General features: G+C 39.0%; 1 protein-coding gene across 1 annotated transcript in view; it reads left to right on the top strand.

The window, feature by feature from the left end:
* LOC134629789 (deleted in malignant brain tumors 1 protein-like) overlaps nucleotides 1-16,144 on the top strand; it is a 48,509-nt gene that overhangs the window by 19,459 nt on the left and 12,906 nt on the right. Inside the window, exons 12-17 of the mRNA XM_065471235.1 lie at nucleotides 1,196-1,344; nucleotides 2,324-2,566; nucleotides 2,655-2,814; nucleotides 2,910-2,985; nucleotides 14,442-14,662; nucleotides 15,740-16,067. Coding sequence (XP_065327307.1) covers nucleotides 1,196-1,344; nucleotides 2,324-2,566; nucleotides 2,655-2,814; nucleotides 2,910-2,985; nucleotides 14,442-14,662; nucleotides 15,740-16,067 — 1,177 coding nt within the window. The remainder of the gene's footprint in view (nucleotides 1-1,195; nucleotides 1,345-2,323; nucleotides 2,567-2,654; nucleotides 2,815-2,909; nucleotides 2,986-14,441; nucleotides 14,663-15,739; nucleotides 16,068-16,144) is intronic.

The following is a 16,144-nucleotide window of genomic DNA, read 5'->3' as shown; positions in this document are numbered from 1 at the left end:
TAATGTGTGATAAGGTGGCTGTAGCTCAGGAAGGTAGAGCAGGTCGTCTACTGATCGGAAGGTTGTTGTTTCGATCCCTGGCTCCTCCAGTCTGCCAAGTATCCTTGGGCAAGATACTAACCCAAAGTTGCTCTCCAGTGCATCCATCGGCGTATGAATGTGTGTTAATGCCATTAGAAAAGCACTCAGTTTAGAGTCAGTGCTTGTGAGAATGGGTGTGATTGGGTGAATGTGGCATGTTGTATACAGCGCTTTGAGTACTCTGGGAGAGTGAAAAAGCGCTATATAAAATCAGTCCAATTTGGAACAAATAGTGAAAGTCTTTAAGTGGAGCAGAAGGATCTGTACCTGCCATCTCCTGCATCTTATGATCTTATCAGTGGTAGCACGTGCTCCTCCATCTCGTCTTTAGGGCTAATTTTCTATGTAGACTCCATACACAATCTGCTCTGTGTACAAACACAGCATCAAATTGATGTGCCACTGTGCCTTTTTGAATCTGTTCATAACTGCTGTTCTTAAAAGTGCAAAAAGTTGATTCTGTTCATCTGGACTTAGTATTTTCAGTTGGAGAAATGTTTTGTCACTCATTGAACGCCGGTTTGAGCAGGGAGTCAAGGACGGCAGTCATGTGAAAAAGGAAAGACCATCTCTGAACCGAGAAGAATCTTAATGGTACATCTTTCACCATCTTACAGTGCTGCAATTGCAGCCATTCCCCAACTCTCTGTAAATGGTACCCATGGTCATGACAGTGACTGTAACAATTTGCATATTAATGGTCATGAAACTGACCTCACAGCCCATTGTTAGTCTGTGGTGCTAGTGTCAGTCATTATGCAAATGTACTTTTTATAAGGTTGGGGAAACCTGCAGTCAGCTGAGACTGAAGAAGTCACTTAGATGAGTGACGAAACATTTCTCCCGCTGAAAATGCTACGTCCAGATGAACAGAATCAATTTTGGGGAATTTCCTCACCTGGATGATTGAGCATGGATCAAGAAATGCTGTACTTAAGACTGTGTTTTGGGATCAAATGGCTTTTTTTTAATCCAAGGAGAAAAAAGTGAGCAACAGCAGTCAGAGACTAAGAATTCACTGTATTAACCCGTGTGGAGATGTCTCTGGTGATTAGACTTTCTCTAGCTGACATGATTTCTGAACTGACTGAAAATGTCATAATTTGTCTTTCAGACCAACAGCACACATGTCATCTACTTCAACAGTTTATTCATCTACCCACTGGCTAATTTGTCCTTCATGCTTCCTGTGAGTCTTCCCTTCTCCTGTGCTTATCCCCTGGACACAGACGCCAGCCTGAATGTAGCTATCAGGCCAGACCTGTAAGTTCATTGAATTTAACTGCAGCATCACTTAGTATATGTAGCTCTAAAATTCAGGGCTCTCATGTGCATAATTGTATAGTTATTACCCCACTTTTTTCAATTATTCTGTTACCAAACTGCAATAACTAAGATGAATCTTGTTTACTTTGTGTGTTTCTTTTAACCATTTATGAGAGAGTAAGCATGCATTACTGTGGGCTGTTTGTAATTTAACATGACCACTGAAAGTCATTTTCAGATCCTTCATGCATAAACTTAAGTGCCTTTAGCTGTCAGTCTACGTTCCAAACAATGTTACAGTTTGTTTAGAAAGCTCCACATTAAGTTGTTTACTCAATCCAGTTAACAGTTTGCTGCCTAGTTGTAGTTTAAAGATATGTTTTGTAATTATGCAGTGCAGAATTTAACAAACATTTACCACCAGGAGGCAGCGTTTTACCAGTGCGGATGTCTTTTTAGTCGCACAATTTCCTCAAGAGACTTTGCCTTTTGCTCAAAATAAATATATATCTAGGACTTTATAAAATAAAGTTTATAAAATAAAATAAACAAAGTCTTCTTTCCAGTCAGAAAGGGAGATTTGTCAGTTAACATAACAAAAACATGTTGACTGGATTAAAACTCTAGTGTAAAATTTAAATCAGCTATATAATCTGTTATTTAGACAGTGCTTTTTCACTAATATTAAACACACAAAGCACTTTTACGCCGCAAGCCAAATTCACTTGTTCAACTACTTGATTCTATGCACTTGAAGCACTTTTTATCTGCACATGCTCACATACCAATGGATGCATGTTTAGCACCATCTCCAAAGACATTTCCAGTATATGGTCTGGAGGAGCTGGGGCTCGAACCATCAGACTTTTAAAGAAAACAAATCCAAAGCTGTCTTCTTACACAAACCAGGAAAAAGACAGCAGCAAGTAGTGTCTGAGAGATCATTGCATTATATAATTTTCTTTCCCTTTGTCAGGTTCACTGGAGGCATTTCAGGTTCGGGTCCAAAAGCTAGAGCCTCCATGTCTCTGTTCCGCAACTCCAACTACACTGAGTCTTATCCACCAGGCCAAGTCTTCCTCCCAGTGGGTTCACCTCTGTATGTGGGCGTCTCTGTGGAGGACACAGATCCAGTTTTGGCAGCTGTTCTGGAGGACTGCTACGCCACTCACTCACCAAACCCTGATGATCCCACACAATATCCTCTCATCCAGAACAAGTATGTGCATCTCTCCAACCTCACCAATGCTTTGTGAGATACAGTGAAGTGTGTGGACCCTGCTGATCTCCTCCCTCCTCTCTCACAGGTGTCCCACTGACCGCCAAAAGGTGTCAATAGTTGAGAGTGGCTCGTCCCTCCGAGCTCGTTTCTCTGCTCTGCTCTTCCTGCTCCAGGGTCAATACAGAGACATTTATCTTCACTGCAGCCTCAGCCTGTGTAACCAGAGGAACTACAACTGTGTACCAGTGAGTTCCACATTTCACTTTAGCACTACTCCATAATCCAAAATTTCTCTGGTTTAAATCCTATATCTCTTTTCTCATTCTTTTGCCCTTTGTAGTCGTGCACAAGTAGGACACATCGCTCTGTTTCCAACTCAGCTTCTCTGAATCCCGTCACCATTGGACCAATCACTTGTGAGTATGAATTAAAACCTGGATTCAGAGCTCATGTCTTGACATAGTGATTTATATTAAACTAATAACCGCCATATAAACTTTTTCTTCTTCTTCTTTATTTTTAGTGGACAAGCCAGCTGAGTGATCTGGAACATCCAAAAACATCCTGTAGTGTGATATTAACTGCCAGAACTATGTTTTCAGTAGAGAGATGATTTAAATATATTATTCACAAATATTTTACACATATTTTTTGATATTTTGTTCCGTTTGGGCTTTTTTTCATTGTATGACTGCAAACTGTCCAAATAAGGTATGCATCCTGTTTAAAACTGTACTTTGATGCTGGAATGTGAAACCAACTGGGTGATAAACTGCGACGCCACCACAAGTATCACAGTTCACACAGTCTAATCAGACCCCTTAGATTTCATTGCACCGTATGAAAATTGCAGAGAAGGTATTAATTCAATTCAATTCAATTTTATTTATATAGTGCCAAATCAGAACAACTGTTTCATCAAGGTGCTTTATATTGTAAGGTATAGACAATAATACAGAGAAAACAGAGAAAACACCAACAAACATATGACCTCTATGGCCAAGCACTTTGGTGACAGTGGGTGGTTTACTGATTTTCCATATTTTGATAAACTGCCATTAAATTTGGGATGGGTATCAACAGTCAAAGAAGGAGGATTTGAATGACTTTGGTTAACTGATAACTTTTCCTCTGGTGTCACCACGAGGTTGTCATTTGTATTACATGATGAAAATCAGGTCTGTAAGCTTTTGGACAATGACTGTTTCTGTGATCCTCTGTACACTACAACAGTGAATTTTCTAGATATGAGTGAAGTGCAGATTTCCAGCTTTAATTAAAGAGATTTTTACAAAAGTACAGCATTAACAGCTTAGCCTGGCCATCATTTGACTTAAAAACATATATACCTATGAGCAAGATAACGAAGAGTTCACGAGTGATCAAATAAAGAAGGAGTATGATCCAGAGTATACCACATCACCAGGTAATGTCATGGCCTTGGCATGTATGGTTAAGAATAGAAACCAGTTAACTTTGTGTTTACTGATGATGTGACTCCTGGTGATGAGTATGCGACTGTACTTTCTGCTCAGATTAAGCAAAATACTGCAAGAATTTCTCAAGGCAATGAAATAGGATATTCTTCAATAGACACGTCAGTCACTGATCTGAACCCTAGTAGACCATGGTTTACAGTTACTGAAGAAAGCCTGAAGGCAGAAAGAGCCACAAGCAAGTAACAACTGAAGATGGGCTCAATAAAAGCCTGTTAAAGCATCTCAGAGGAGGAACCACAACATTTGGTGATGTTCACTCTTCCCAGTTGCTGTCTTGGTAGCTGGGGATAGGTCTGCCAGGGCCTCCGCTCCTGGCTGCCGCCTGACACACGATGCACCCGACCCCTGTGATGCCTCCTGCGGGTGGTGGGCCTGCAGGACGATGGGCCTATGTCCCTTTTTCGGGCTGTGCCTGGCTGGACCCAATGGACTAAGGCCTGGCCACCATACGCTCGCCCTCAGGCACACTCCCTGAGCCTGGCTCCAGGGCAGGGCCCTGGTAACCCTATACCGGGCAGGGTGAACTGTTCCCTAGATTTTCATCTCATAATGGTCTTCTGAATCACTCTTTGTCTGGTCCCTCACCCAGGACCAATTTGCCATGGGAGACCCTAGCAGGGGGCAGAAGCCCTCAGACAACACAGCCTCTGGGATCCCTGGAACACACAAAACCCTCCATCACGATAAGGTAGCAATTCGCGGAGGGGGATTGGTGATGTTCATGGATTCTAAACTTCAGGCAGTTATTGAGAGCAAAGAATCCTCATCCAAGTATTCAAATGTAAAATTATGTTAGTTTATCTAGTTAATTTTGAACCTCTGAAATACAGAACTATGTATAAAATGGCTTCCTAAGCAGTTAATAGTTTTTTTAATCCCTTTGAATTAAAGCTGAAGGTCAGCACTTTAATAACGTCTCGACTTTATTATTTAACCTCCTAAGACCCAAACTCTTTCATGGCATGCATTTTTAATTTTTCTTTGCTATTTGGGCTGATTGGGACCTGATGAATGTAAAAACAAAGAATTACCAGATTTTTTTTTTTAATTTAATTTTTGTTTCTGAGAAAAATGAGATCAACATATGAGGACATTTGTTTTAAATTTTGATAGAACAGTGGCAGTATAATGTCCTCGTAAGTGGATATCAGTCCCTTGTAGAGCAAAATTAGGTATTTTGGTCTAGACATCCCAAAATGTGATGTCCGCATATTTGGACGCCAGGTCCTAGGAGGTTAAAAACAAAATTACAAGAATTGTACAGTTTTCCAAAAGGTTACCGACCAAACTGCACCGCCTAATTAGTGCTAAATAATGGTAAATAATGCTTTTTAGACCAGGATGACATATCTTTCATGCTACTCTGTAGGCACCAAAGTAAAAATTACGCTCTCCTGTTATTACATTGGATGCCTCCAACAAAACACTGGATTTGTGTTTAGTAAGTTATTTACCCTCACATTTCATTTATTTTATTGTAAATAAAGCTATCACACTGGTGGACGTTAAGTGATGTGATAAATGCTGTGGCTGAAGGTCATGTAATGGCTAATGTTTTCAGGGGCGTGTCTCTGAGTTTACTTTTTGATTGACCGGTCTAGAGTCCAATCCAGTGCTTTTTTTGGCTTTTTTTTACTCAAATTATAATTCAAAGGGGAAAATAACTGAATAGAAGAACAAAAAGGAAAGCTCTGATAACAACCAGATCTATCAAATATATATATATATTTAAAAAAAACACATCATAAACAGGAAATATCAGATGGGTTGAACTCAAGCACCGTTGAATAACTCCTACATAGCTTTACAGAATGCAATTATAATGAGAGTCACACATAATAAAAAAATTTTAAAAAACAAATAAAGGAGAGTTTAACAGGTTAGTGAGCTGTGCTGAGCCTCAACTCGAGATTTCAGTGTGACAAAGGTGGCCTTCCTTTTTACCCATAAGATCACCATAGTAACTTAACACTGAGCACCTTTTATGTGACCTGAGTTATAATTTAAAATTGTCAAGCAGTGCATAGATTCTCCACTGAAGGAATGCTTTTTGTGCATGTCACAGTGACATCAGCACAAACTGCATGCATTGCATTACTGCCAGAATTTGCATGTATTCAGTTGGTGACTCCAAAAATGCATAAATGTGTTTTTATGTGTCTCTTTCCTGTAAAGTCTGTTTTACACTGCTTGACCTGAAGCTCACAGGCTAGAGCACCTTTTCAGTCAGTGAACTTAATTTGGCTTACAGAAGACTATAAAAGTAACTGAGGAAAATTTCAAATCAAATCTACATTTAACAGGCAGTCAGTTTAGCATCACACAGATGGGAGTAGTTGAAAAGATTCTTCAATTATGCTAGCTGATCAGATGGTTTGATAAAGGCTGTGAAGGTTTTCATTGTATTTATAGTAACAAGCTGATTGCCGTGTGTGTCCGAGAGGACAGGCTACTGCTGCATACTAAATAAGACAACATTGTCATCACTAGTGTTTTGTTTACAGGCTTTTAGTTGAGAAAAAGAGGCTACTTGGGCTGGTCGTATTATAATTTTTTATTCATGTGTTTGACAGTCTAAATGCTTCTATTGTTAGTAAAAGTGAAATGAATTGATCATGCTGTTGAGCCTCTTGTTTTTTCTTTCACTAACTTCAAACACTAGGCTTTTGTTCTTTTAATCTTAAAACAGACTATAGGCAGAAAAAAGGTTAGTTTTTCTTTACAGATGAATTCATGCCTTTAAGGCAAATATTATAGAATATGACCAGATCAAATAACATCACTATTTCCCATTGGGTCTTATCATGTGCACTTTAGTTTTGGTTTAGATAATATGATGTCTTGTCTATGTAATATTTTGATCTAAATGGGTTAGATATAACGAGTTTGTATGTTTTTCTTCAAATTCAAAAGATTTTCTTTTACATTTTTATACATTTTTATTTGTTAAAAAAACGGGGGCCTAACGACATCTTCTGTAATGACTCTAATTGTAAGACTTGAATGTTGTATGACACTACCTGCATAAAACAGAAAGGAGGTCAGATTATATCAAAGCCTATTCCTCATATCTTACAGTAAAAATCATGTGAGAGCAAATCTAAAACAAACATATCTTGATAAGATACCAAGATTTTATCCTATCAAGATACAATACCAAGATATGGTATCTTATCAGTGCAATAGTTTAGCCTGAATTGGTTAGATAGGTTATCTGTTTTCATTCTTCCTCTTCTGGCTGCTCCCTAGCATGCTCTCCACAGTGGATCACCTCCATTTCACCCTATCCCTCCTCTGTCACACCAACCCTCTGCGTCTCCTCTTTCACCACATCCATGAATCTTCTATGTGGTCCAGCACCTGGAAGCTCCATAATCAACATCTTTGGTCAAATACATCAACTCTATATCTTCTCTGCAGATATCTAAACTATCTCAGCAACTACCCTCTCTCTTAGACAAGTCGATAAAAGTCTTTTCTCTTTGCTGTCTCTTTGCTACCTCTCTCTTTTCTGTACGCCTAGCCGCCCAGTGCTCTAGTCTACTTTCATCATTTGAATTTGAATTTATTTATTTAAAGGGACAGTGCAGTTTAACATAGTTAAAGTGCAAGACATGAAACTGATGTACCGCACATAGGTTTATAGCTACTGCTAATTTTCAACAATTCATGTTCATGTCCTTCACTACCCCTCTTTTTCTTTGCTGATCTCTTTGTTTTGTTTTGAACACCTTCCTGTACTTCCTCATTCCACCACCAATTCCACGGTCCAGAGGATACAATACCTTCTTGGCTGTTTCCCTCATCACTTTAGCTGTACTTTCCAAGCCATCTGGCAACTAATTCCCTACTACCCAGAGGCCATGTCCACATAATACGTTTTCGTTTGAAAACGCTTCTTTTTCTCTCCGTTTTGGCCTTCCGTCCACACTGAGACGGCGTTTTTGGTCAAGGAAAACTGAGCTCTTTGAAAACGCTCTCCAAAGCGGATACATTTGAAAACGCCGTTTTTGTATTGCAGTGTGGACGCGGAGTGAATCCGGAGCATTTCGAAAACAATGACGCATTTTAGTCATATGATGCAGTGATGTGACCAATGACAGCCCTATTAAAGATTAATATCAGTTTGTACATGCTCCAGATAGTTTTTCTCCAAATTCTTTAATTCTCACTCACTTTTGCAACTTTTTACTTTTGTGTTACTTGCAGCAAGAACTCCACCTCATTGTCAGTCCATTTAAATAACTTGGTGCTTTTCCTCAACGTTTCAAAGAACCAGTAAGTAAATAAACAGCAGGCAGAAATTACACAGGTCGTCTTCGTTTCACGCATGCGCAATACAGGAACAAGTGCTTTCAGTCGTTTCAGTGTGGATGAACAACTGTTAGGAAACGATTGAAAACAACAGTGTGGACGTGGAGCGTTTTTAGACGAAAATGCCATTTTCAAATTTATCCAGATTAGTGTAGACGTAGCCAGAGTCTGTATCAGCTTCTCTGTCTCTTATCTCTTATAGATTGCACAGGAGACAACAGAGGGTGAAAATAAAATAGGAAGTAACAAACACGGAGAGAGACAAGAGTTAACAAGATACAAAAGGACACTGGAGATGTTATGCTGAGATATAAACCAGTGCTCAAAATGCAAACAGAGCCAGAGTACAAAAGTAACAAGAACTACAGACTGAAATATCCAAAAGAATAAACTAAGAATAGAAACATGAAACTCTTGCCCAAAGACCCAAAGCAACAACACCACCTGTGTGCACCTTCCCCCATTCTTCCACATCATCCTATATGTTACGCAGTCATCATAGCAAGCCTTGTCTACCAATAACATTATTCTTATTTTACTTACCCCAATTAATATTTTGTTTTTCTATTGGTGATGATTCCTGAGATCTTAATGATGCCAATGTGGTGTGCAGATAGTTGGGCTGTGGCAGCACTAATTCAGCACTACCAAATGCAAACATACGTGGTTTGGGGTCCACAATTGTTTTAACTGTAAAGATGCCAGAGTCATCTGTGGAGGTAAAAATTCTAATAAAGCAGTCTTATGTCTCCTTTTATGAATTTGCCACCAGGCCAAATCCAGTGACGTGTTTACTGGCTTCAGTGAGGTGGAGACGGTGCCTGCGCAAAGTGTCTGTGTACCCCTTTCTGTCTCTCTCTCTCTCTCTCTCTCTCTCTTGATAGTGTTGCATCTGTCGACCCCAGAAGGTTAATAACACTCACCTTCATTCCATTTCCAGAGTGTAACAATCAACCACTTGTGGCACATGCCACCCCAGTAGATCCGCCCCTGACAATCAGGAGGGCTGGAAACTGGTAAGGACACAGCTGGGATAAACCTAAGTATTAGTACAGAGGAAATAGAATGACTACAAGTAAATCACCAAACAACGGTCTGGGAGGTCAGTTCCTTGATCATTAATATGCAAATTCTCATTTTTCCCTCGTTTCTCCCACTAAAAACGTAAATATGGATGACAAAATGTGTAGATGAATCTGAGATGGTTTAACAGAAAATAGTCTAAAAAATTTGATGATTCAACATGGAATAGAATTTTTTCATTTTTGTGACTGGGAATTTCACATTGGATTTTTGGATTTATGTGTGTTCAAATATGGGACTTTGCAATCTTTGGACAACCAAGCCTTGTTGGTCAAGCAGGGGGCTTGGTTGATTTGAAATACAATTACCCCTTTTCATACCCAGCAATGTTAATGACCTTATAGAAATTAACCAAATTAGTTGCAAAATGTTACTTGAGCTTTTTCTCTTTAGCACCACTTCATGACATTTCATGAAGTGTCAAACATTCAAGGATAATGTTTGTGCAAATAAAACTGCCAAAATTTATTAATTCTTTTGGTACTCTGGTGCAAATAAATATAAAACATAAAAAATATGATTCTTCAAGATTTTGTGACTAAAACACCACAAATCTCCTTTATTTAAAATCATCTTCTTCAACCCATCTGTTATATGTTGTTTTCAAACATTTTTCATCTTTTCTCTGTGTTTTTATATGATAGTGTTGTTTTGCTTGGCGTTCCTGTGGTGGATTACCGTGTGGTTTCTAAGATGTGAAGAATACGTAGGAAGTGTCTTCTTATTTAGTCAAATCACTTTTATATAAAACATTTAAATCTAAAAACAGTTTACTTAAAGTTTTAAAGACAAATTTGAGATAAATATACTTAATAATAAACTCAATAATAAAACCTAAAAACAAACTCTAATTCCAGTAGAAAGGAGAGGATTCAGGGGGCAAAAGAACGCCCTGTCTTTAGTAAGAGGCTGAAACAGAGTTTTCCCACAAAGGCTTTGAGGAAGAGAGGAGAGATAGCAGTGAGATAACAGTGATCACTTGACTCAGCAGAATGATTGGTGGGGTGAAGTGATTATACACACACACAATCATACACACACGCACAGGCACAAAGATCAGTTGTGAAATCCAGGACAATAATCTCAAAGTGGTGCTGCTCTCAGGCACATTTTTGGTCATTATATGGTCCCTGATTACGCTGTATAATTTATTTATTTATTTTTTACCTTTCTCCAGCTGAGGACAGTGTTTTCCATAAGGGTGCGTCTACTTGGCTTCCCATGATGGGAATTTGAAAGGGAAAATTAGATTACATGGTCACTGATAGGCAGAGGGCCAAGACAAATGTGGTAATTATATTCATTTCCTAAATGATCATTTATGACTCTTTCTGAATCAAATGATCACACGTCAAGGTTCAAAATTCAAGGTTGTCTTAACTGTTCATCTACAGGAAATTTGTTTGGTAGCAAGAGTTCATATATTTGAGTGAGCAGCTGTGGGATGTGAAGAGTACATTTTTTAAAGAGAGCACTTCCTGTTCTCAAAAGTCTTTTCTTTGCTTCATTCCATCAATGTATCCTGTCCATTTTAAGAACAACAGGATAAACATGAGAAAACAGGACAAAAAGATTCTGCAATTAAATTTTAATCACTAAGACAAGTTTCTGATTTTTTACAGGCTCATTTATTATTTAACCTGTCCTTGTTGACTTGTTGAGCTTTCTGTTATCTGAGGAGCTGATTATTTATTAACAAATAAAGATCAGTACAGTGAGCGGAAAAAACTCAAGGAGATTTTACATGAAAGATTTCTATGTTTGTATTTGTCCTTGTTTTTGTTATTTCTATGTATCCACCAATTCAGAAATGTTGTAACAAAATTATATGACAGCCACATTGCTTTAGTGAACAGAGCTTTCAGCCAATAAAAATCATGTAAAGACGAATCTGTTAATGATGAGGATCTAAATACCCAGGTATTTCAAAATGCTACAGCAAGAGTACTGACAGGGACTTTAAACACTTGCCTCGAGGCAACAATTTGGATTTACAAATTAACATAACCCCACAAACTGTATGTACTCGGACTGTGGGAGGAACCAGAGTACCCAGAGAGAACCCACACGAACACAGGAGAACATGCTCCACACAGAAAAGGTCCCAGCCAGGTGGTGGAGTCGAACTAGGACCTTCTTGCTATGAGGCAACAGTGCTAACCACTGTGCCATTGTGAAAAGAAAAAAGCCGGTGAAGATGATTCTATTCATGATGAAGATAAAAATACGCACCAAGCCTATAATGAAGCTAATTATGCTTGACTGTGGTTATTTTACATCTAATAACAGTCAGAGTGTTAAATACATCCTGAGAGATGTAAACAGGGTTGTAGCACATGACTCTGGAACCCCTCTTTGAGAGCTCTTCTGTCTTTCTTGATCCATAACCATGTCATAGCCATATCTCTCACACATGTTGCTTTCTGTTCAAGCTGCTATCAGTACAAATGATTGTTATTGTATCAACTCACTTTGTTTCACACCATTTGGAGAAGGTACTCTGCTGCTTATTCACCGTTTGGCTGTTTGGAAATGAAGGATGGTGCTTTTCATGCCTTTTAGCTGTGATGGCTCATTTTGACATGTGGTCACATCTGGGAATTGACTTACTGACTGTAAGAACGGCTGCCTGCATAAACCATTCAGTCAACTGTGCTCCTCTCACCTTTATTTTAAAATACATTTGTTAACAGCTAACTTTCCTCAGTTAACTTTTTCTCATTCTCAGTGCTTATACTAAAAAACATGACTCAAAGTGCATATTAGCAGTCACCTATATATAATTTATTAACATTCCCAGAAACTGATTATTTTGATTAAGAAAATGTTAAACAAAACCAAATTTTCATGCTAGGATTGCAACAGGCCTCCTGCTACTGAGGCCTTGGGTATTCAATCCGACTCCTCCCTCCAACTTAGGCCCTTGTGTACATAAATATATGGCTTCTTAAAAAGATTTCTGTTGTTTTTGGACTCTTCTCTGGCAAGCATTTCTCAGAAAAAATAAGGAGGCTATCATTAACTTAAATATAGCAAAGCAGAAACTGCAACCGACTTAAGAGATACTATGTAATACTATTTATTCCATTAAGAAGTGACAAGACAGTATCAAAAAATGCAATAAATCAGATTGGGTCAGCCAAGTTTGATGCACAAGTCCTGCTTTCCAAGGATGAAAATCAAGTTTTTTAAAGCCAGTCACATAAATGCAAATAAACTGAGAAATACATGCATGATGATCAGTGTTAAAGTTCACTTGGCATCAGTTGAAATATTATCAGATGAGAATTTGACAAGAGGAACCTGAGGTAAGATTATCTGGTTAAACAATATATACAACATGCAAATATCGCGTTTCAACTCAGACGCCAAGACTGATAATAATAACATAATAATAATAAGTGTTATAAATGAGCAATTTATGTCTTCCAACAAAGAAACACAGAAAGAGGTCATATATATATATTCTCATGCTCACACTCACTCGAAATTAAAGATTCAGTACAGACACTAACAAAGTTTTAGGATTTTTAAAACGTTTTTTAAAATGCAGTCATCGTCAGATCTGATTTTAAAAAAATAGAAAGTTTTTAACCCAAAAAGTCCCCTCGCTGCATCTTTGACCAACATGTTTCTCTATTCTAGTGTCAGTAAGTGTCTTGCACTTACAAATATGAGAATAATGTTAATAATTTTATAGACTGATATATAATTTGATTTATAAGAATGTTGTCAGATTTGTGTCACTCTCACTCTGTAGTGAATGAAAGAATGAATGCAGGGGAAAAAAATATCCTGGCTCATAAAACATTTAACCTCTATTTAAATGGATGCATCAGCATATGGCTTTTCTTTCTGCAGGAACTCGTGTTACCAGCTGTACTTCTTGTCATCCTGAAGCCACCTGCTTGCAGTCACGTGAACGAGTCACGTGTCTGTAAAGATGGCTTTGTAAGTGAAGGCCTCACCAGCTATGACCCAAAAATCTGCAGTGACTCTTCTTGCTGTAACCGAGGTTACCACTGGTCCGCAGAGAAGGGCTGTGTGAACAATGAGGAGTGTTCCTCCTCAAACTCACCATGCACATCATTTCAGATCTGTTACAACACACCGTGATCATATAAATGTCTGGAGCCTTCCTCCGTCCGTCTCTTTCCAATCTGTTCTGTTTCCCTGTGGAAACACAGTTTGTCCTTCAGGCATGGACTGCATCAATTCCCAATGTGTGGACCCCTGTCAGAACTACATCACATTGAATGATGACTGCTGAAAATATTTTGGATATACACTGTGATCGAGATAAAAAACTGGGAAGGCTGGTATCGCCTGTTTCTGGACCAAACCAGTGCTCGTATAGTAACATGTGGTGGAGATGAAGCCAGCCGCGGAGGTGTGCAGGTGGACAGCAAATGAGCAACAGCTTTTAACTTTCCACAAGTACTCATTTATTTTAAATATCAAAAATAAAAGTGCTAGCTCTACCACAAGTTACTTGGGAGCACACTAGTCCGCGTACACACGGCGGAATCCATAACAGAGATAGTACGAAGAAGAATAAAAAGGCGGTTACAACTGTTGCAGTATTCCAGAGTAATGTGTGGAATCAAACAGGTGTAGAACCGATGCGCCTTTGTGGATAACACAACCTCATCCCACATGGTCAGGTGAAATTGTAAATCGCACTGTGTGCAATGTTTGGAGTGGCAGCTGCTGCTACTATCAGTCACAGACCATTCATGTTAAACATTGCTACGCAAACTGCTATGTCTACAAACTTGTGTAGCCACCCACATACCAACTTGCATACTGTGAAGGTAATGTTAGACTTTAAATATGATTAACCTGTTACTGATTCAGTTGGGTCAAAGGCTTCTGAGTGCATGATTATTATTATTGTAAACAAAGGTCAACATAACAGATGCTAGAGTTCCCAAAACCACACCTATTCCACCTACCACAACTTGAGCGGACAACAGCACAAAAGTCGAGGAGGGTGGTCCGTCTGGTTAATGGTAGCAGCATCTGCTCTGGCAGCGTGAAGACCTTCCACAGTGGACAGTGGGGCACAGTGTGTGATGATTTGTGGGACCTGAATGATGCCAACGTGGTGTGCAGACAGCTGGGCTGTGAAAGCGCTCGTTCAGCACTACAAAATGCAGCTTTTGGACAGGGCAGCGGACCCATCTGGTTGTACAATGTAGGATATTTTGGAAATTAATCATCAGTAACTGACTGCAGACACAACGGGCTTGGAGTCCACAACTGTGGTCACCGTGAAGACGCCCATGTTGTATGTGAACGTAAAGTTCGTACATACTGAAAAATTGAAATATGCACTTACAATGTTAAGTTATGATTATGTGGAGATACTCATCTTGACCTCATTTGGTATTTTCATTGCTGGAATGTGCAAACATCAAGTTATGACTCTGACCTGACTCTAATTGTTGTACCATATAAATTATTGACTCAAGCTTTGTGGATGTGTCAGTTCAGTTTGAATGTGACCTTCTTTTTCTTCTTAGATTAATAAGTAACTCCTTTGATGTCATATGAATAAGTTCTCTATCTTACCCACTTATATATTTCACCATCAATCACTTCAATTTGTCCTTTGCACACAGAAACAGGCCTATAAATTCCCATCCTCACTGTGAGCTTAAGAGCTGGATTCTCAGATACTCTCCAGGGTAAGTACAGACACATCAGAAGTTATAGATTTTATGCAGAATAAGATGACATACGGGTAATATAAAAATGCAGTTTTAAAACATCTCATTTGTCTTTTTCATCTAGTTTGAGTGGTGGATGTGATCAATTATGGGAGCACCTGCTGGACTATTTTTACTCTTACTTGTGCATATTTTCACAGGAAGCTCTTCAGGTAAATCATTTCTAGTTAGACATAAACTCACTGTGTGATTCACTGTCTTCTCCTTTATCAAATACGGATGGGATCTAATTAAGACACTAATGAAATATTTGCTCCAGACAAATTATAACAGAGTCATAAGTCACAAGTGAGGACAGATATGCAAATCACAAAAATGAACATGTTAATTTTACTAATTTAATTTTGCTATGGAAACTACTATCTCTACAAACTTGTGGAGCCACCTGCATTGTACTATACATAGTGTGCAGATAAGGTTACACTTTAAATGTGATGAATCTGTAACTGATTCAGTTGGCTCACTGATTTCTGAGTGCATCATCATCGTCATTAATATTATTATTATTAATATTATTGTTGTTGTTGATGTTGTAAACAGAGGTCAACACAGCAGTCGAGGGCGAGGTCCACCTGGTTAATGGAAACAGCTCCTGCTCTGGCAGGGTGGAGATCTTCCACAGTGGACAGTGGGGGACAGTGTGTGACGATGCCTGGGGCCTGGTGGATGCTCAGGTGGTGTGCAGACAGCTGGGCTGTGGCAGGGTCTTCTCAGCACCAAAAAATGCACGATTTGGACAGGGCAACGGACCCATCTGGTTGGACAATGTCGCATGCATAGGCACCGAATCGAAGCTCTCTGAGTGTCAACACAGAGGGTTTGGATTGCATAACTGTGGTCACTCCGAGGATGCTGGTGTCGTCTGTGAAGGTAAATATGAACATGTGGGGCTATAAAGAGTGAAATCCAATGTTGTTACTGTCTGCCTTTGAGATAAAAAAGAGCTG

This window comes from Pelmatolapia mariae, linkage group LG6 (genome assembly GCF_036321145.2).
Source record: "Pelmatolapia mariae isolate MD_Pm_ZW linkage group LG6, Pm_UMD_F_2, whole genome shotgun sequence".
Classification (NCBI taxonomy): Eukaryota; Metazoa; Chordata; class Actinopteri; order Cichliformes; family Cichlidae; genus Pelmatolapia; species Pelmatolapia mariae.
Note: the sequence above shows the minus strand (reverse complement) of the source record. Positions and strands in the feature narration are given on the sequence as shown.